We start from the raw sequence: 23,150 nt of genomic DNA on the forward strand, positions 1-23,150 counted from the left end.
GCTCAAATTCATACATACATTTGAATTGTCCAATCCTGACCCTGTTTGGATTTGAGGTTCACAACTGATAGCAATACCCTGTCAAACTAGGCAGCTTTTCTGACAGGAATATTCTATACAACAATTATCTGCAGCACTCTATTAAATCTCAATCCTAATTCTGGCATCTTTTCTTGAGCAACAGGCGGTAACTGGTCTAAGCCTATAACTTCTCTTCACACCCACCCCCCATTACTTGAACAAGAATGTAAAAATCCCATAAATTGGTTAACTTACTATTTCTAACTTGAATTGGAATGTCAGTATTTAATGCATACGCTGTGCAAAAGTGAAATGGACAGATTGATATTATTCTTATGTAAGACTAATTCCATGTAACATAGCCTTGTCTAGGCTTGAAGAGGAACAGATACAGAAAGAACCCACTTCCAGCTAGTATCATTTTCCTACCATCAGGTAGAAACATTTTAGATTAAATGTTTGAAGAACTACTTTTCCTAAATAGAGTAGTTTATTTCACTAGAATTAAAAAAAACTTTTAAAAAACATGTTTGAAAACAAACTGCCTGTGTCAAAGTCTGAAAACAAAGTTGTTAACTAAGTAAGTACCATATCACAATAACTTTACTCAGACTGAATTGTTAGTATGACTTGTGGAATTATTCAGCCTGAGTATAGCTATTACAATCCACTCCTAACTTTTTGAAACAGAGATAGTGAGATAATTTATACACTTCAGTAGTCTCGGTCACTAATGTCAAATCAAGTAAACCACATAAAAGAAATACCATTTAATTTTGATAATTTCCTTAAAGAACAGGAGAAATTAGAGAAGAGTCTAAGCCAAAAAATTCTGTTCCAAGTTCAAATTTCCCTGAAACTGAAAGACGTCCAAAATAGGAGTTTGGTTCAGGCCCATCTCTAGATGCATAATTTCAGCACTATATCATGCTACCATTTCCACAATACGGTGCCACATTTGTGGTACTGTAAAAAAACCCCAAACAATCCTGATACTTAGTTTCACGTTAATAGTTGATTAAAAGTAATACAATGCTGCCATCACCTGCCGTTGCTGGGCTGCTGTGGAGAATGTCTGGAATGGTCTGAAGGCTCTGACCTCTGGTCAGGAGATCGTGAACGACTGCGGCGGGGCCTGTCATGTGATCGGTTGGAATGATCGGATGCCAGCGACTGAATTTCTGAAATGTCTGTTAAATAAAAGTTGTTTTTTCATGAAATGATTGTAATTAAAATGTGACCTGACCAAAATGGAAATAATTTTGCAGAAAATAGATATGAAGTGCATCAGATCTTCTGCACTGACTTCAAAATAAATCACCTAAAGTTAACATTCCTTTTCTTCCAACTGCTTTTACTTGAATAGTCTTTTTCCATATTCTTGAAGATGTGAATTCCAATGGTGTTTGAACAAATTTATTGTCAGCTCAAATATCCATCCCTCCTCTTTTCTCCTCCCTCATCCTTCATCTCCCACACTAGGATTTCACATCTTCATGATCCAGCGAAATAAGCAATATTTTTTTACCTTGGGAAATAAATTTATACTTACCATCTCTTTCTGAAGCATTAGCAGAATGAACGCTGTCAGAAAGATCTGGGACATTCAAAAGAGTTGCTCGTTCATCTCGCTGAACCACCATCTTCAACTTGCCTTTTGACCTTTCTATTAGCGTCTTTGCATCCGTCAGTGACATATTTTCTGTGACTGTGCCATTTATCTGTAACGGAGCAAAAAGACTATAGATAGGAACTGAATGGAAAAAAAAACAATTTAGCTCCACTAGTTAACTCCTTTGAATTTAACAAACAAGAGTTCTCCCTCTCTACATTAAGTATTTTAAACTCTTAATTGGTCAAAATTACCCCTTCAAAATTAGTAAATATAATTTTGCTGTTAAATGGTCTTCAACCTTGTTTTAAAAATGGAAACAAACATTAGCAATACCAAAGCAAGCAGCTAAAACATTCAGTTTAGGCAAGCAGGCTAACTGAAACAGACCAAAAAGTTAAGGAAATTCAGTGGTACTTTATGTTGCAGAACTGAGGCCTAGGGAAACTACTTCTAGTCTAAGAGCAATTCTGATTCAGCTGAGTCCTTAAGCTTTGCCACCTCTCTCTTTGCAATGCAAGCCTCCAACTGATTTATCAGAATCAGATTGCCTTGATAAATCTTGCACAAAAATTAAAGTCTATAATATCTTAAATGCCAGTTTTCAGTCAGATGCGATTTAGAAATACCCAAAGCTATTTAGTCAAGAAAAATTAATACAATATGTACTCAATGTATTTATATATTACGAAAATATTAATGCCAACACATCTGAGCCACAGAACACAGAAAACTAATGCTCATCTTTTAAACTATTTAAATATTTAAAGTCTCGTAACTTTAATCTGTAATGATTAAGAAATCTAAAGTATTTTATTTTATAAGCCTTACTAAACTCCACATAGCAGTGGGAGGACTTGCCCTTGTTTACTAATTGCACCAATAGAATTAAGATTTTGTAGCAATGACATGCACTGAAAACTTTTAACCCCCAAACAATATAGTTTATGAAGTTAATTAAAAATAATTCAGCCCAAGACATCTGGTTGTGATGCACAATAGTATAATTCTGCACTAGAACTACTAAATTAAGGCCTAATCTTGAAACCCTTGCTCAGACAAATAGCCCCAATTACTTCTCCGACTACAAAATGACAAAGCGACAGTTTTAATGATTGGGCCTACAAATTCATCCTAATTACAAGATCAACTGTGAAAAGTAAGTGAAAGTTCATAAAATGTCAAAATACTTATGAACAACATACAGTAATGGGGGTGGAAGAGTATAAAAGGGAGAGAGACTGAATTAATACAAACAAAATGGCTTACAATATAATTCAAGGCCTGTATTTAGATCATGCCTGGTAAACAAGAAAAGTGTGGGACTGGAAATCTATGGACCAAAATTAGTGTCTCAAAAATTAGGCCTAAACTGGTGGACAAAATAATGACGGGATGATCTATTCCCCCATCTCTCCCCTTTTGGAGGTTCTTAAAAGAAAATACTTCGGAGGAATTAAGAAGCTGGCTGCCAACAATCATGATGAACATAGGAGAACAGGAAAGGAATGAGCTTTACCATCATGGCAGCCACTCCTGGGACCACAGGGGATTTACTATAACACCATTAGATCTGTCTTGGACCAGTCTAGGGACTTCTCTCAGGATGAGGACAGTAGAGTGACCCAGATGGCATCCCCACGTCCACTGGCTCCAGCTAAATCCCAACCATCACCTGGGATGCGAGACTCTCACCCTCGTAGTTCCTCTCACATCTTTTTCCTTCCCCATCTCATTTCTTCTCTTACTTATCTACTCCCCTTGCCTTCTGTCTAACAAGAGCCTGGCTTAGCCAACAAAGTCTGTATATTGTGCAACACTGCTGTGAGCCGTGACCAAAGAGGCAAGTAAATGCAATGCCCTAAACAGCCCGATGCTGGTACAAGTTTGCCAGGTCTCAGAATGACTAAAGATTGTGTGCCATGCCAGTGTTTCTCCAGCAGGGCCGTTACAAGTGAAAGGCAGCCACAGAAACTGAATTTTCCATCTTTGGTGTTTTCTTTTCCCTTTTGTGTGCTTGTGTCTTGTTTTGCCTTATAGGAAATGGGACTGGACTTTAAAAATATCAACAAAAGCTCCATCCGATCTCAACTAACTTTTTCCTCTTCTTTTCCCCCAAAAAAGGACCGTTATTACCATTTTTTACTGTCAAACAAGGGGTTTACCTTCTGAAAACTCTTTCCAGCTAAAGGGAAAGGGAAAAAGCATGTTGTTAAAATAAAAGCCTTACTTAATACTTTATATTTCAAATGCTTTAACATATGTTTCCCTCTCTTCGATATCTTTAATACAAGTTTTTAAAAATTGTAATGGCTTGTTTGCCATTACACTTAGCAGGCTGAGATTTCTGTATACTAAACCCCAAGCCTTGCTTAACACTGTTTAATGTTGGACATTGACAAGGTATTGTTAGCACCTTTGACTCTTTGGGACCATATAATCCATCAAAATTAATACAACAGGACTACTCATGTGAGTAAAGGTTGCAGAATCAGACTCTTAACCTTTCTCCCTCAATGCAAAAAATACAAAGCCTGACATTTCTTCTCTTGACAGTAACATGCACTTGTGAGGCAGTCACTTCTAGTACAATCAACATACCAATTCCTTTGCTAAGCAAAGATAGCCATTTACTGTACCTTCAATACAACATCACCTTCCTGAATGTTGCCATCTCTTGCTGCCAAACTATCTTGGGATATTTCTTTCACAAATATGTGGCTGGCCAAGCGCAGACCATACTCTAGAATTAAAAAAAAAAAAAATCCATTATGAAATCTCAATTTAAAGAAGCAACATTTATGGATTTACAACACTGCTTTCCAGATTTACATTCCAAGCCTAAAGAGAGCCCAGTAAAAACTCAAGTGTTTTTAATACAGTAGTGTATTGAGGATTATAGTGAAATGGTATTGTTAAGCCAGAGGGCAGAGATACTGTACAATTGCCTATTATGAGATTCCCTGTTCTCTGAACGACTGTAGGAATCCTACTTGCATAAATTGGCATATAGCTATTTCTCAGTAACTAAGGTATGCCAATCCCTGTTTTCATATGGGCTGCCAGCCAATGGCTGCCAGTGTAGCAATTTGCATGAGTGCTATATTCCTCAATTGTTCTGTGATTATCTAAATTCTTCCTCTGACTGGCCCCTATAATCAGAACAAACAAGCTGTTTTCCAGCAACAAAGATGCTGCATCCACTTCTTTACTCCCAAATCTGACAAATGTTTACACAGCATATACAAAAACCTAATAAGACTGTACAACTACTGGAAGGGGCAGGATTTTTTTTTTAAATGCCTTATCCCCTCACTTCCTTCCTTCCCTTTCTTGCCAAAATGCTCCTCTTTAAAGGTCAGCAAGATTGCTGACCTAATAGCAATTCCCTAGTTAAAGTCAGATATTATGAGACAACTTCGCCATCTATCACACACTGAGGTTTATCTTCAGAATGATCACCAAAACTTTCAGATCGTACTGATTTATATAGCAATTGTGTCATTACTTTTTTTTTTTTTTTTTAAATAGCCACATGATAAATGGAAAATGACACATTAACCACGATTCTGTATGTGGTGGGTATTTTTGTTTGTTTCTTTTGTTTTGTTGTGTACTTTTAAAGTAACTTGGCCATCTTTCCAAAAAAAAAAAAACTTGATATACTCAACCTTAATTCCATGTCAACAAAGTTTATTCTATATATATTGAGTGTGTATATACTAGTCAATGTGCGTTTGTAAAATTTTAGCGGCTAGCAGAAGTTGGATATGCAGTTATACTATTTCTTTACAATTCCAGTTCAATTGAAATTTATATGTTCTCTTCAATCAATCACATACATTGGTACAAGAAAACATGGAGAAAAACCTAGCGCTAGAAGCATAGTAATTTTAAGAATTACTTACAGACTTTTGAGAGCACCTGTAGGTAGTTCTGTAGTCTAATTTACTCTAATGAGCCCATAGCAACATCACATTCAGCAGTAATTCAATAAAAAATTCAACCTTTAACATTTTGGTATAAAATTACAACCAAAAGTATGTAGGAGATAGCAAAAAGTTACTGGGCATACCTTCATTTTTCCTGGATTTCACCAGTGTTACTTTGGTAGGTTTTGCAGGCTGAATGGAAGCAACAGATCTCCTATCTGATCTTGGCGATAAACTTCTCTCTCTGCTTCCACTTCGGTCTCTTACCCAGCTCTTCTCATGCCTTCTGCTGACACCTGGCCCACTGCGTGCACTTCTTGAATCATGCATTTCCTCTTCATAACTATCCTCCTCATTTTCAGATACTGGCTCAGGGTCCGGCCGGGCTACTGGAATCTGAATTTTCTTCATTCTTCGAATGGTCTGTAACCAGTAGCATTAACTACTTAATTTCTGATTAAATGCAAAGTATATTTTTTTAAAAGTCTTAAAATTAGGCAATGAGCCACCACAGATTTATACTGCAGTATCTAATGGAAGGTTCACTAGGAACCTCAAAAGAGATATGGAAGGCAACATCCATATCCCAAAGACCTTACAATCAAACATTTGGATGACTGAAGGAGAAAAACAAAGGGGTGGGGGATTTCAGAGAATATGGACAACTTTACATAAGTAAATGGATAATCTAGATGCAGGGTTTCTTAAAAATCTGTGGCCATGAAGATACTAATTATGGAAGACAGCTACTATGAACAAGCTATAGTATAATAGGCTACATGTTATCGGTGATCTTTGCAGTACTAATCAATTCATTAAAAACTCCACCAAAGTGCCAATATTGAAAAAAACAGCAGCAAGGCTAACCTGAAATGAGCCATTGTGGATGCCACATAACACAGCAAAGTCAGGCAAACAGCATTTCACTGTTTCAGGATTGGAGGATGGAATACAAACATTTCAGAACCCAACTGGTTAGCTTCCTACTTCACTCAAAGATTGTGTTTCGCAGTGTCATAATGCGTTGCAATTTTAAAAACCATTTCTTCCCCACTTAATTGCTTTCTGCTTTTTCTCTTTCCAAATTAAAAAATAAAATAAAAAAATTAAAAAAAAATCAGATGTTCAAGGATAATGTTCATTTAACAGATTAGTTAGATATTTGACAAAAGGATTTCATACATGTTTAAATGAGATGGCATAAATGCCTTAAAAAGCATGAAGCCAATAGGGATGAGAAACCAACCCAGAAGCAGTAACTGTCAGATTTTTCATCCTGAGAGCCTCCCTGTGACTATCATCATTACATTTAACAGCCACTTTAACCTGAATTGTTCATTCAGGTATGAATGAATTTGGTTTATAAAACTGATGATACACCTGAGAGAAGTCAAACTGCAGTCTCAGTATTTTACTGCCTTCTGTTTTGTAATGTTACTGACATTTCTTCAAGCATTAGGTAAAATGCCCCATTATATATAGAAGCGTCATTCCTTGTTACCAGTCTCTGAAAAATTTAAGTTACAATAGTTATGAAATGTAAAACTAATTGTGACCATAAATATTGCAATATAGTAGAAATATAAAGTTGTCTTATACTTACCAATAAGTATCAAGAGCTACCTTGCTCTTAATTTTCAGTCGTTTGAATTCCCTCCATTTATTAAGTTTCAATCTATATATAAACTTATGCTAAATTTATTTTTAATCCAATACTCAAAGACAAACTTCAAGTGTACTCATGTTATGAAAAGCTAACTTAAGCATGTTCTTCTCTTTAACAATTCTGTTGTTCTAATTTACAAATATTGTTTAAAATGCTTTTGAACCAAAAACAAAAAACTGGAAATAGCATTACCCTCTACATTACGAGGATAGTGTCATGAAAGAACATTTCAGGCCCCACAAAAAAATAGTGATTGAAAAGCCATCAGCTAGAATTCTGAACAAAAATAACCCCCTTCAAAACAGTTTGTTTCACTTGGGGAAAGTTATGTAGGAGTTAAGAGTCCAAAGTGATGGATCCCACATGTGACATCAAGGCTACAAGTGGGATGTGTAGTCAGCCTGACAAAATGAATCTATACAAGGTTTTCAAGAAGGGCAACACTCAGGCAGAATGCTGTCAGAACCTCCCACCCTTCTACTACCAAATATAGACTTAGGCTAGCCTATCAGAAAAAGTTCTGCTTACACAAGGCAAGAGTCCAACAGTAGCCTCAAGGAAGATGGTTTGTGGAAAGACATCTAGGGAATCTGACTGAAGGTAAATCTGATAAAAATCCTGCTGGAGAGCAAAAGTGGACATATGCCAGAGCAAAATAATGCCACAGGGAGATTGGTCCAGGAAGGAGCTGTCTAACAAGCCGCTCAAGAAGCTCCAAGGCAAGTTGAAGAAGCCCAGAATGGAAGATAGTGAACAATGAACTATAATAGACTCAGATAAGGACACACTTTTCTAATATTGAGCCCTTGATCATTTTAGCCCTAAACAAACCAGTTCTACTCTACAGCAGTGCACTAAAAGCGTTATATGCTCTTTCATACAAGAAGAGAAGGAACTCTTTCATACAACAAGAGAAGGAAGAGTCCAGGAAAATCTAGTTTGTGAGAGGATAGAGTTGTAAGTGCATAAGGGGTCCAAGGTAACTTCAATCCCTTCTAATGTACAGTATAGGCTTTGCCCTTTAAATCACAGCTGTCCCTTGTGAAACCTTTGTCTTGGTCACAGTGTAACTAATGTGGTTGTTCGCAAAAAGAAAAGGAGTACCCGTGGCACCTTAGAGACTAGCAAATTTATTAGAGCATAAGCTTTCGTGAGCTACAGCTCACTTCATCGGATGCATTTGGTGGAAAAAACAGAGGAGAGATTTATATACACACACACAGAGAACATGAAACAATGGGTTTATCATACACACTGTAAGGAGAGTGATCACTTAAGATAAGCCATCACCAGCAGCGGGGGGGGGGGGGGGGAGGAAAACCTTTCATGGTGACAAGCAAGGTAGGCTAATTCCAGCAGTTAACAAGAATATCAGATTTCAGAGTAGCAGCCGTGTTAGTCTGTATTCGCAAAAAGAAAAGGAGTACCCGTGACACCTTAGAGACTAACAAATTTATTAGAGCATAAGCTTTCGTGAGCTACAGCTGAAGTGAGCTGTAGCTCACGAAAGCTTATGCTCTAATAAATTTGTTAGTCTCTAAGGTGCCACGGGTACTCCTTTTCTTTTTAAGAATATCAGAGGAACAGTGGGGGGTGGGGTGGGAGGGAGAAATACCATGGGGAAATAGTTTTACTTTGTGTAATGACTCATCCATTCCCAGTCTCTATTCAAGCCTAAGTTAATTGTATCCAGTTTGCAAATTAATTCCAATTCAGCAGTCTCTCGTTGGAGTCTGTTTTTGAAGCTTTTTTGTTGAAGGATAGCCACTCTTAGGTCTGTGATCGAGTGACCAGAGAGATTGAAGTGTTCTCCAACTGGTTTTTGAATGTTATAATTCTTGACGTCTGATTTGTGTCCATTCATTCTTTTACGTAGAGACTGTCCAGTTTGGCCAATGTACATGGCAGAGGGGCATTGCTGGCACATGATGGCATATATCACATTGGTAGATGCGCAGGTGAACGAGCCTCTGATAGTGTGGCTGATGTGATTAGGCCCTATGATGGTATCCCCTGAATAGATATGTGGACAGAGTTGGCAACAGGCTTTGTTGCAAGGATAGGTTCCTGGGTTAGTGGTTCTGTTGTGTGGTGTGTGGTTGCTGGTGAGTATTTGTGCAGCTAGGCCCCTTTTAAGACAGTAAAACATCTGCACTGAATAGAAATAAAGCTAAGCAGAAGGCAAAAGAAAGTATGATAGATGGACTTACGTTGGGTCTAAATTTCTGCATTTTTCTAGAACTCTATCCCACTGAGGGAGAGAGAGTAAAACCTATTAATCCAGACTGATGGAGCACTCCGCTTTATTGTCAGTTATATTATCCATTTTGCCAAATCAGCACATATTAGTTTTCCTATTGCAGTCCAAGCAAAGTGGTAATTGCTAACAAAATAAGAGTAACAGTGCAATTGCAGTGCAATGCCACATTATATTTCCACAAAGCTGCAAGTCTGATTATTTCCCCTTTAAATAAAGCCACAAACCAGTTATTAGAACTACTCAAAACTCTACTCATTAACGTATAGTCTACTGTATATTGAATATCTTATTAATAGTAATTCTGTTTAGGTTTGAAACCTGCCAGTCTTCCAGGGTTGTGCTTATGCAAACCACAGAGGGAAGAAAGCATTAGTATTGAAAGTTCAAAACTTGACTTTTATCCTGGGAATGATAATCTATATTAGAGGGAACTAATTATGTTTGGATATTCTACTTCAGTAATAATACCCTGTACATATTTGGGAACTATAATATTTTTTTCATTAATTGTTGTTGTCTTTTGTGCATAAGTACAAAAAATACTGTACTTCCACTACAGATCATGCCATTTCTGTGACAAAAACACCAGAACTTCCACTGATTTGCTTTAGAGCATTTCTCCAAAATGTCAGCTTTCTAATATGAAAAGCTGTACAGCTCAGGATGCAAGTTATTTTTGATATCTGCATTTTTGATATCTGGACTGCCAGATTTATAAATGTATAGCACTGCAATTATTGCAAATCTGTATGAGCACCCTGGAATGGTGAAAAGAGCACCATGGAATGGCCAGCAAAAAAAGCAAAGTTTTTAAGCCCTAAAAACAAAACCACTTTCCAAAATTAAACAATTGCCAATGTGTTTATTTTCTATTTCATTTTTTAGAAATATAAATCAGAAAAGTTTACAGAAAACCACATTACTACCTTTCAGTAATAACCAATTTTGTTGTTCTGCAAGTTCAAAAGCCATCTATATCCTCTGAATAAGACTGAAATTATAGGAATTACAGTCATTATGCCTTATTTTGGCAAATTGTGTTTAGTGAACACAAAGATGTGTTTGTTGGGGTTTGAATAAAGAGTGAAGACCTTCGGCACTGATTAGTACTTGAAAAACCTGATAATGCTTGCAGAAGAAATAAATGGAGAAATGAACTGTCTCAGCAGCCTGGGAAAAGTCTCCTTTACAGTGAGGAGAGGAGCTTCTGTTACCCAAAGTCTTATCTTCTGACTGCGTGTCTTGCTTATCAAACACTATGGTTTAAGTTTTCAAGAATAATTTTGGGTGTCCTACTAGACAATATCTTTTTAGCAAGATAATATACACAATTCCACCAACTATTGACAGTATAGGCACTTTTACTAAATGTAAGGTTTAAACACATTCACTTACTATTTTGGCATTTTTTCCACTTTTCCTCAACTGTTGAACGGCAAATGCATGTTCCACGTTATCCATTGAGACTCCATTAACCATTGCCACACGGTCATTTTCCCTAAACAAAAAGTAATGCAATGTGTAATAAAGAAAAAAATTTCAATGAGCTGAAAAAAATGAATTATTGAAGAAGCCACTTGCAGTGTCAGAGGATCACTGTGCAGCTATTATATCTTGAAATCTATCACAAGGTAATAAGGAAATTAATTTGAGTCAAGCATTGATATCCCAAATCTCAATGAAGTTGTAATTTGCCATAGAAACAAAAAAATGTAACACTTACTGTAGCAGTCCTTCTGCTGGACCTCCTTTCAGGACATCAGAAATAACTATTGATGTTTCACCACTCTGAAAATGGGGATTATCTCTTCCTCCAGATATCGCAATGCCAAACCCAAATCCTGGAGCCTAAAACAGAATAGAAGAACCATCCTCAGACATCACATGATCACCTATATTTACACAGACCATACTGCAGTTCATGCTATTTCACCAAAAATTCAGAATACCAGCATTTTTAATACACGTCCCAGCAAAAATAATAATACGTAATTAAGGAGTAAGAATACTTTCGTCTTCTATAGCATTTTTTGTCGAAGGTTCTGAAAGTATTTTACAAAGATTAAGTCTCATAGCAGTCCTATAAGTAAAGTAAAAGGGTATGCCAACCAGGAATGTAACACCAACCCCTAAAATGATGATGCATCGAGAGGAAGACAGAAGCTGATAAAACAAGCTGGAGACTATACAACAGGGTGGCCAACCTGCAGCTCTTCAGAAGTTAATATGCGGCTCCTTGCATAGGTGCAGACTCTGGAGCTGGAGCTACAGGTGCTAACTTTCCAATGTGCCAGTGATACTCACTGCTCAACCCCTGGCTCTGCCCCAGGTCCTGATCCCACTCCACTTCTTCCCCCAAGGCTCCTGCCCCTTCCCCAGAGCCTGCAGTGCCTTGCTCCTCCTTCCCCTCCCACCAAGAGCCTCCTGCATGCTGTGAAACAGCTGACTCTGGCGGGCGGGAGAGAGGCATGGGGAGGGAGAAGGACGCGCTGATCGGTGGTCTGGAGGCACTGGGGACAGGAGATGGGGAGCTGATGGAGAGGCTGCTGACATATTACTGTGGCTCTTTGCCAAATTCTGGCTCCTTCTCAGGCTGGCCACCCCTGCTATACAACATAAGGACAGGAGGGAAACAAAAACATACAATTGTAAGTGCAGGGGAAAATTTGAATTGTCTACCTAAATTTCCTGAAGTTGAAATTTGGGCAGAACCTTAGAGTTCACACCGGTACTCTTGTGAGCATAAGAATGGCCATACTGGGTCAAACCAAAGGTCCTTCTAGTCCAGTATCCTGTCTTCCGACATTGGCCAATGCCCAGTGCCCCAGAGTGAATGAACAGGAATAGGTAATCAAGTGATCCACCCTCTGTCTCCCATTCCCAATTTCTGGCAGACAGTGGCTAGGGACACCATCCTGGCTAATACCCATTGATGAACTGATCTAGCTCTTTTTTGAACCCTGTTATAGTCTTGGCCTTAACATCCTCCTCTGGCAAAGAGTTCCACAGGTTGACTGTGTGATGTGTGAAAAAAAATACTTCCTTTTGTTTGTTTTAAATCTGCTGCCATTAATTTCATTTGGTGACCCCTAGTTCTTGTGTTATGAGAAGTAAATAACACTTCCTTATTTACTGTCTCCACACCAGTCATGATTTTATAGGTCTCCATCATATCCCCCATTAGTTGTCTCTTTTCCAAGCTGAAAAGTCCCAGTCTTATTACTCTCTCCTCATATGGCACCCGTTCCAAACCCCTAATCATTTTTGTTGCCCTTTTTGAACCTTTTCCAATTCCAAGGTATCTTTTTAGAAATGGGGTGACCACATCTGCACTTAGTATTCAAGAGGGCCTCAAAGTGGTTACAACTAACACGCCTCAGTTTCTTCCCTTATCTCAAAGGTTGCACCTCCAGCAAGCAAAATACCTCTTAACATGCTGAGGTAATGAATGGTTCAGTTTAACCCTGCTTCCTGCAGCACTTAGGTGTTTCTTAGAGTTCTCATATTGCAGTATTCACCCAACTTGACCCTGCTTAGCTCAAGAGCAGTGTAAGGTAGTAAGTTTCCAAGCTCAATTCTTAGTAACAACAGCAGGAGTACTTGTTTCATTAAATACATCAAAACCTTGTTAGCACTGGCAAGTCATCTGCATCTTAACAAGTCATTTGCTTCAATCTTTTCCCTCTAGGGTGCTCTCCCTCTGCAGCAAGGTCAATGCCTCTGAAAAGTTATTGCTACTAGGTATTTCAAGATATGACAATTATGCTTACAATTTCTAGTCTGCCCGGAAGTGGCAATGGTGGGAAGTAAATTTTAAGTTGGTAAATGAGTTAGATTCAGTAAACTGACTTCTTAGCTCTTTACTCTTAAAGTTTACCTGCTGAAACTACAAATCAGACATGAGACATGATTCCAGTTCTGGTTCTCATGTAAAAACATTAATTAGGCTTACCATTTAATTAGAGCTACAAAATCATTCCATCATAAAATGTCTAGTTTCAAAACACACATTTTTCTGAATCATCATCATCATCGTGAGGGCAGAACATTTCCATTTTCCAGCTCTGTCCTCACATAAGTTTTTGCTTGACTTCCAAGTAAATTTCATCAGTAGTTACTGAATTTAGAGATGGTAGGGACGCAAGAAGCAGAATCAATATTTTCTGACATTTCAAAAAAATTTTATCTACACTTTAAGAGCGAAAATAAAAGCAGGAGACATTTGAAAAACTGGACATTGACATAATTTTCAGTGGCTTTGCACAGTTTGACAAGCAAGTTGCATGTACTAAATTGACGACCATTTGGAGGTTCTCTAGTACAGACTTACAATGTGAAGTTACACTGTCTACAGGTGCATACATACAGAGCGATGCACTTTGGATGCACATTTTCAAACATTCTTTTGCCAAATAAACTTTGACTTAAAACCTACTGAATTTATTATCTGTAAGTTTAACTTTGGGTCAAATTCTAACACAGGGGTCAGCAACTTTTTAGAAGTGGTGTGCCGACTCTTCATTTATTCACTTTAATTTAAGGTTTTGCGTACCAATAATACATTTTAACGTTTTTAGAAGGTCTCTCTCTATAAGTCTATATATTATAGAACTAAACTATTGTCGTATGTAAACAAGGTTTTCAAAATGTTTAAGAAGCTTCATTTAAAAATTAAATTAAAATGCTGATCTCACGCTGCTGGCCCGCTCAGCCCGTTGCCAGCCTGGGGTTCTGTTCACCTAGGCCAGCAGCGGGCTGAGCAGGGTCTGTAGCTGGGACCCCAGCTGGCAAGGGGCAGGCGGCCAGAACCCCAGACAGGCAGTGGGCTGAGCAGGAGCCAGTGGCCGGGACCCCAGACTGGCAGTAGGCTGAGCAGCTCAGCCCGCTGCCGCTCAGGGGTTCCATCCGCCGGCTCCTGCCAGCCAGGGTCCCGGCTGCCGGCCCTGCTCAGCCCGCTGCCAGTCTGGAGTCCTGGCCCTGTCCACATAGAGTAGGTACCTACCTTCTCCCTGGTTCTAGCCAGTCTCTTCCTCTCTCTGCACTGAGATGAGGGTAGGAGTGAGATGAGAACAGGGCTGGGGGTGAAGGAGCAGGCTGGGGGTTGGAGTGCAGGATCTGGCCAAGAGCTAGAATGAGGAAGGGGGCTCAGGGTTGGAGCAGGAGGTTTGGGTGTGGAGCGCTTACCTGGGCAGCTCCCATTTGGTGCAAGGGGTGCAGGTGGGAATGTGTGTGGGGGAGTGTGTGCAGGAGCTCCCGTTTGGTGCTCAGGGTGAGAGTGGGGATGTGGAGGGTGCAAGAGTCAGGGCATGGGGTGGAGGGGGCAGGGCACCGGGCTGGGGCGTGGGAGGGTTCAGCGGTCAGGGCAGAGGGCTGGGGGTGTGTGAGGGGAGTGCAGGGGTCAGAGCAGAGGGCTGGGGGCTCACAGCAGGGGTCTGGAGGGGATATGCCCGATTCCCCAAGGTTCCCAGAGCAGAGAGCGCACTGCGGCTCCGCTTTTACCACTCCCCATCTGTAGCAAGGGCCGTCAGCTGATCGGCCGCACGGAGGGAAAGAACGAGGGGCAGGAACCTAGTATACTGGGGGAAGAAGCAGGGGGAGGGGGAAGCTTGCCTTCCCTGCAAGAAGAGAGCAGTGGGCGGAAAAGAGCTGGCCGGGCAGGACTTTTAGTGGCACGCTGCTGTCTGCCCGGGTCTGGCAGACAGCAGCGTGCCATTAAAAATTAGCTTGCATGCCGTCTTAGGCACACATGCCATAGGTTGCTGACCCCTGCTAACATTATTCACTAGTTGCTTGAGTAAGGTGAGCATGATTTACCGCTTTATTTTGTCAATTTCAATGATCCCAAAGCATCAAAGTTTGAAGAAAAATTTAAAACTATGGACTGAATTTATCAACATTTAACTTCAACAACCCCCAGGCATACCTTTACTCTCACATATGTAAAAGTGTATGTGTACAAAAAAGACAAGATTAGGTGGGAGTAAAGTCTGTAGTAATAAACTTTCGGGAAAAGCTTTAATAAACTTCCTGTAATTTTAAAGTATTGCAAAGATGGAAAGTTCAAATAAAACTCCAAACACGGGAAAATATGAAAGTTTCTATTTATTAACTTACTACAAGTAACTGACATGTAGTATTATGATAATTTGGCCAAGAACCCTGAGAGATGGGAATAATGTAACACTTGGTATGCTGACGACAGTTGGGGATATTTTAAAATCACGTCCACTGCCATTTATGCACGCACAACACAAGTAACCTAATTACCAGGGTTTTAAAAGTCTGCAGCCACATGAGCCCAGGCATTGTAGACACAGATGAGATAAAATGGTTGTGAACTTTTCATGACCAGGAGAAAGTGGAAAGGGACTTGCACATATGAACTGTAAAAAAGAATGGAATATTCTCTATGAGCTTTGAGCACAAAATTTAATTCCAAGATGGAAGAAACTCACAAGATAGGCAGTGAAAATAAGAAGAACTCCTTTCTAAAATCCTTTGCTCCTGGGTATACAAAACCGGATGATCTCACTGTAGGAGAAGAATTAGCTGGTATCACTACCGGATGAACTATCAAAAGGCAATCCCAGACCTCTTATGAACTAACAAGTAGTCCACTATGTTAGGGTGTGTAAGAAAGACAGAAAGAACGAACTCTTTTTAGAAGACAAAGCAGAAGATCTTTTGTGTTTCAAAGCATAGCTTTCTCTTGTAAAAGCCTTTCCAACAAAATTCAATAAGAGACCTTATTAAGAGAGCTAACAACATTGGAGTTCCGCAAGGTACTGTATTGCACACCAGCACGCTCAGACCTCTTACATGGATAGATGATCTGTTCCTGATTCTAGAATTGGTGAACTCTAAGTAACTGGATCAGGTCTGATGCCAAAACTAGATTAGAATACTAGAACTCACATGCCTAGGTTGCAGCTATTAGGAGTAAGAGTGCTCCGACTCTAAAGAGAAAGCAAAATCGGAGGCATTTTGAGTTGTGTTTTCCTGCAAACAAGTTAATTGAGGTTCTCTCCCCTCTTCTTGAGAAAAAGAGAATTTACTGTGTTGCCTTTTAAAGACCACCCATATTGGGAATTCTATATTTGGCTTAGAGAATTTGTCTTCTCTAGACTACAGCCAGCCTACAGTGGCATCTGATGAAGGATGCATCTGGGCTACAGACAAACTACTGCTTGACGCAGGAAGCATGAGCAAGCCCTTCCCCACAATGGATTGAGAACAAAAGTATTACCTGCGGTGAGAAAAAAAAAGTGCTCTGAAAAGTATATAAACTGGTTTTAATTACACAAAATTTAACTGCAACCCAAGGTCATGGTCTGTCAAGAGTTCTTCAGCTGAGACTCAAAGCAGAGAAAGTATGGTCCCCAAATAAACCTAAGAATCATGAATGTCAGGGGTAATGCCGATGAGCCGATGGTTCCAATGGGAAGGGCATTAGCTGAAGGTTCGGGGTGGAGATGTCCCCTCAATGAGTCTCATAAGGATTGCGTCAGTGGAGCTTCACCCCAAACTTCAAATGTTCTTGTCAATTAGATTTGCTTAAAAATAGCATTTTGTCTCTTTTCAAACAAGCTCAGTACAAATCTACAGCAATATACTGAAAACAGAACAAGTGTATTTTGCAGGCTATGTAACAATCTTTTTAAAAATGCCTTGAACCACTGTCATTATTTGATTTATACTTGAGTTCAAAGCGCAGACACTATACTACCTCACCACATGAAAGAAGCAAGAGAATCGAAAGGCTATTATACAATTTCTGATTTTTGTTAGAGAATAAGCAGAAAAAAGTGGATGCTTATCAGAGTTGGGAGAATAACAGATTTTTCAGTTTGCAGACAGTTCTGAAATTTTTTATTTTTTTTTTTATTTTATTCCAAGTCAGGTTGGGTCAAACAAAACATGAAAAATCAGAAATTTGACAAAAATTCATTACTGGCCAAACAAAGCATTTTGTTTTATGAGAAATGAACTGATTTGTTTAGTTAATGGGCACATCTTCACATAAAAATAAAGGAAATAAAGGACTAGATTCACAAAACCTCTTACAGCTTTCAGCCCAATTCTTAGGGCACTCACCCAGGATGTGGGAGACCCAGGTCTAATCCCCTGTTCTGCCTGATGTGAAGAAAGGGTTTGACTTTCCCAACTGCTCAGCAGCAGACAGTGGTGGTATAGAGTTAGTACATTGTATTACCATATAGTATATACCACTTAAACCTTCTGACTTTTTAAAAGCATAGTACTGCTATGAAAAGCAATTATGTATAAAATGCTTAAATCCACTCCCTGCTGACTTTGTTGACTAAACTAAATTAGCACATTGTAAGCCATGAAAAAGCCACAGAGCCAGAATAGTTCAGACGGTAAGAGGAATTTTACCCTAGCTTGCATGTCAGCAAATAAATCATTCACTAAATCCTATTTGAGAATATTTACTGTTGGTGATGCCTGTGCCAGAAATAACTCCGCTGAGTTTGCAGGAGTAGCAGCCAGAAAAAATAACATTTGTCAACTGAACAGGTTTGATATTGAGGTCACTGAGGGACTAATGCAGAACCCCAAAATGTCATTTCTGCAGTTATTTCTCAGAAATGAATTGCACTTTAAACACTGGCCTTAGTCATGACTAAATAATAAGAGGTCATTTACATAATTTAAGTGCTGTACAAACCAAGACCCCAACCCTACCACTGAATCCTTGTAAAACTCATGTGGCTGTGTGGAGCCACAGTGAAGTCAATGGCGCTCCAGAGAGATCCTTAAACCTCTGCATCCCCGTGAAGTATTCCATACATACATACATGAATGAATTAATGTAGGGAAGCAGAGAAAGAGCAGGTAAGAAATTTTCAAAGTAACAAAGGAGATGTGGATTTTCAGACTGGCAATGCGGAATTCCTAAGTCCTGGCTGCCTCCTGAGAAAAATTTACTACTTTATGAAAAAAATGTGTTTTATGAAGGGAGATAAAGTTATTTTTAGAATGCTGTCTTTGTCATTGCAGTTCTCCCTCAATAAAGCCAATTACCAGCAAATGTGAGCCTTAAAGCACTGGTGAATGAAATTCAGTCATTGAGGAATTCTGAACTTTCACTGAACCACACACTTTACAACTCAAAGTACTGGTGCTTTCCCCTTGTGTATTATAGTAGATGCTTGAGTGGTTCTTCTTACTAAGTATTTCTTTTTACAATGCACATTACTTTTACTAGGATCATCAGAATTAAAACTAACCTAGAAATGAAAAAAAGTACAAACGGTATATTCTATCATACATTTTTGTGGAGTTTTTCTGGTGTTTATTTCCTAACTTATGCAGTTCTGTAATTCACAACAGTTTTCCCAGCCGCTAGTGTGAATTAGCCAGGTTTCACCGCAGTTGTAAGTCCTTAATCACTAAGGAGGTGTAGTGCCATCCAGTTTATACAGCAAAATATTTTTTTGCTGTTTGAGAAGTACGTTTGAAAGTTTTAGGCAGTTGAAACTGTGCTAGCTATAGCCTTATTTAAATATGGTTCTCTGACTGATTCAGACAAATTTTATGTTAGGAAACTTATGCTTCACAATATTGCCTCACCCTCAAAGTAACTTCTAAAACAGATTGGGAAACAACTGTGCTATCATGTCCTGTAACAAACATAGTATCTAAAAATTGTCCACAGCAAAGCTGCTAGCAGCAACAAGATCCTTGTCAGTCATCTTTCCTCTTTGAAGTCCACAATATCAGTAGAATTACAGGAGTTTTTAAAGAACCTCAACCTAAATGAAGATATTTGCTCCCCGTCAAGAAGGGCATTGAGGTTAAATACATTAAAGATTGGAAAAAGCTCAGATACTACGATGGGGGGGGGGCTACAAAAGTATCTTTGATGGACCCGTCGTATGAATAGATTTAAAATAAACTGGCAAATTTTTCCCCTGCCCCATCAGTTGCCCACTTAAATAAACAAACCATCTTTTGTCACTACCAAGTATCCAAACCAAACTCCACTATCAAAGTCCACATGGAATTATGAAGATACATAAAGCTAAATCACACTATGAAATCAGTCTGTTCCACTCCCTTACTTGGCTTCACTCCATAATACACATATTAATAGCATTTAGGTCTTATAGGAAAGCATATGGACAAAATCATGGCAATTCTGAGGAACTGTACCAGCAGGCTAAATATTTCTTGGAGAAATACAATGAGCAGCCAATCTAGTGTGGAGAGGGGGTGTCTCCAGTTTGATCCATCTCTGCAGCACTTCCCTCTGTGCTGCATTTGAGTAATTCATTACTAACTTGCTGCTCTCAGCTGCTTCAGAATGAGCCAATTCCAGAGGGGCTCCTTTTATCCCTTACTTCTGTGAAGGGCAATTTGAATCTTGAAGGCCAACACATCAGAAACTATATGAATGGAATCTACAGCAGGTCTATATAGTCTGGACTCATGGAACTACTAAGGGGGCAAGGAAGTCATGCAACAATATCCCCATAACTCCTGGGGAGGTGTTTTTCCCCTACATGTTTGTTTTAGTGCTTTGAAGACTGATGGCTGTGACTGAGGTCAAAAATTGACTTCTTATATCCCTGTATTGTAAGGTTGTATGGTAGCCACCTCATCTACTTGATAGCTTCCGAGTTGCTGACAAAGTTTGAAAGTGAACAACCAACAACAACAAAACCCTTCTAAAAGCTACCTCTTCTTCACATCTCCATCCCAAATAGTGACCAGTTTAATATTTTTAAACAAAACCAAAAATCCTACATTAGGAGGGGCTTGTGTTTGGTTTTTAGTACAGGCTAAGTTCTTGCTATCAGTGTTAAGTCTTGCGGTTTACAGCAGGGCAACAAGACCACCAACTATTCAACATGTGGATGTAGGTAAACCTTTTTAGCAGATAGAACAGTAAGCACAGAGGACAGAACCACAGACATGTCATTCTGGAAAATGGGAAGTGTCTAACAACTTTAACATTGTGTAGAAAGCATGAACACATACTAAAATGGCACTTTGATATCAAGCAAAAACATTATCAAGTTTTATATATTTAGTATAGTGCTGTCACTCTATTAATGAACCATTTCCAAAAAGGCAGAAGCTCCTCCAGGTCTTTTGGATAATAAATACAACTTTTGGAAGAGCAGCACCGGCACTTCATTGCCCTGAGGTTGATAGTGAAAGCTAAATTCAGAGGCACATAAAAACAGCATTCTGCCCTGCATGACTGCCTTCCTGTATGTCACTCAGTATTTCTTTAAATGTCCATAGCTATTGACAGTTCCCCACACAACAAAACTGAAGGAAGCTCACTCTGGGTTTGTTTCATGGGGAATTATCTAAAATATGAATTCACTCATGACCTCACCAGGATTTGGACCCAAACCTCAAGAAGTAAAGTTCACCTTACCTTATCACATTCAGCTACCTGGAATAGTTTTATTTTTTGAAACAAGAACTGAATGAAAAGTTATTGACTGAGAGCACTGGAAAATGAACTCCAATATAACCACAGCAATGAAAGTGCCAGTGCAAACTTGATCAAATTGCTGTGCTAATGTACCTTGAACATTTTGAGAGAAATCCATCTCTAGGCCTGAAAAGGCAGTTCATTCTTTGTGGACTATTCCATTTTTCACTCTGTGGTAAGACTGCCAAAAAGGGTCGTGCATATTATGTAAGCTAGACTACTCTGTGATACCCTGACACCCCAATATTCACCACTGTCATGTAATTAGGATATGTTTTGTACAAAGTATGTCTTGTGAGGTATTCTAGAAGTTGATCTGCTAGACATTAATATCTCGTTGAATTGTATGTGTTATCGTCATATGTGAAGTTATGAAGTTTGGCTATGTATGTGTTACTGAAACATGTTATGAGGTTGAAAAAATCCACAAGCAACCTTTCAGGTACAACAGTAAAGAGGCCAAAGGTTAATGTCTTACTGAGGAAATGCACACAAGCAAAAGGATTACCCCAGGAACTCTGTACAATAGAAAGCTCTCAGAGATAGCTCTACACAATGGGAACTGTTCGACCCAGGTCACAGCAAAAGAGCTTACGAGCAAGTGGGAAGAAGATATAAAAGGGAGACAAATGGCATCATGAGGATACATCACTCTCCCTGCAACAACATACCTAGAAACACCTGAGGGGCAAGGACTGAACTGTGGGAAGTGATGGTCCCAGACTAGAAGGATCTTTAGCCTGTGTATGAAAACCTGGGAAAGCCAAGGCAACTTGTGCCTTAAGAATCTGCCAGCCAGTTTATCACTCAGGGTTAGAATTTGCTAATTTATATCCTATCTAATGCGTTAAACTCAGTTTGCGTTTTTTGTTTATTTACTAAGGTAATCTGCTTTGATCTGTTTGCTATCCCTTATAATCAGTTAAAATCTATCTTGTGTAGTTAATACATTTGTTTTTGATTATTCTGAAACCAGTTTGTTGAATTCATAACTGAGAGTAGGAGGGGAGCAAAAAGCTGTGCATATCCTCCTCCCCATTGGGGGCGGGGGCAGATTTCATAAGCGCACACTGTACAGATTTCTATGCAGCGCAAGACAATACAATTTTAGATTTACATTCCAAAGGGGGCATGCACTTGAGTGTTGGTCAGTTCCTGAGCTGAGTCTTCCCACGCAGAGCTGATCTCAGTGTCCGTGTCTTTCTGCAGCTGGGTGTGTCCCTAACTGTTTGCGTGCTGGAGGACGCTTGAGGACTTGACTCAGCAGGGAAATGTAAGGGAACCCAGACTGGCAGAACCGGCGGGCTCAGTGGCATCAGGTGACACCCCAGAGGGGGAGCGTGGCAACCGTCACACACTAAATATCAGACGTTCACAACTTTCAGTCACTACCAGCTTGAGCGATATTTGAACTAGTAATCAAGAGGCACATACATAGATATATCTATATCATAGAGCAGCCCCTTCCTGGGACAACCTCCAGCTGTAGGGCTGCTGCTGAACAAGTGCACCTGCATAAGTTTCCCTCCTTCAGAGTCCTCACTAATTCCACACCAGGCTCTTTCTGCTCCTTACCACTCCTCTTTGGGTGCAGTTTATTACACAAATTTATTGCAAAACAGTCCATAACAAAAGTCTCAAAACAGTCTTTTTCCAGAGCCAATGTATACAGTCTTTAAAATCCACATCTTCTAGTCCCTGTATGCCCCACATAGCACACTCCAGCATCATCCACCACACCTGAGCTCTTCATTCATACTCTCCTGCTGGAGTGCAATCCAATTTTTCCTAGTTGGAAACCCCACAACTTCTGTGCTGGGAGTTCACCATCTCCTGGTTCCAACTCTCCACAGAGGTTCAAATGGTAAGCCCCTGCAGTGGCTTGAAGCTCTCTCCAGCCCTCAGCTTTGGCTCTCCATCATAACAAAAGTCAACAGATGACTCTTGCTGCTGCTCTCTGGCCTTCAGCCTCTGAGCCCTGGTTCTCTGGCTTGGGGTGGTCAACTGGCAAACCCCTCTTCCTGATCTCCTGCCTTCAGCCTTTCCCCAGGACCCACCTACAGCTTCTTTCCAGTCTCTGGCAGCTATCACCTGCCAATCTCACTTTCAAGCAGCTCTGATCTGCCCTTTTCTTGACTGACTCAGGCCTGGTCTACCTTATAATTTACATCGACCTAGCTACGTCG

General features: G+C 39.6%; 1 protein-coding gene across 13 annotated transcripts in view; it reads right to left on the reverse strand.

Annotated features, from left to right (window-relative positions):
• TJP1 (tight junction protein 1) overlaps nucleotides 1–23,150 on the reverse strand; it is a 308,480-nt gene that overhangs the window by 69,396 nt on the left and 215,934 nt on the right. For all 13 annotated transcript variants that reach the window (XM_038418328.1, XM_038418329.2, XM_038418327.1 and 10 more), the window contains 6 exons: nucleotides 11,215–11,339; nucleotides 10,887–10,989; nucleotides 5,709–5,988; nucleotides 4,273–4,376; nucleotides 1,574–1,742; nucleotides 1,067–1,211 (listed from right to left, as the gene is read on the reverse strand). In XM_038418328.1, the coding sequence (XP_038274256.1) occupies nucleotides 1,067–1,211; nucleotides 1,574–1,742; nucleotides 4,273–4,376; nucleotides 5,709–5,988; nucleotides 10,887–10,989; nucleotides 11,215–11,339 (926 nt within the window). The remainder of the gene's footprint in view (nucleotides 1–1,066; nucleotides 1,212–1,573; nucleotides 1,743–4,272; nucleotides 4,377–5,708; nucleotides 5,989–10,886; nucleotides 10,990–11,214; nucleotides 11,340–23,150) is intronic.

Source organism: Dermochelys coriacea, chromosome 10 (genome assembly GCF_009764565.3).
Source record: "Dermochelys coriacea isolate rDerCor1 chromosome 10, rDerCor1.pri.v4, whole genome shotgun sequence".
Lineage (NCBI taxonomy): Eukaryota > Metazoa > Chordata > Testudines > Dermochelyidae > Dermochelys > Dermochelys coriacea.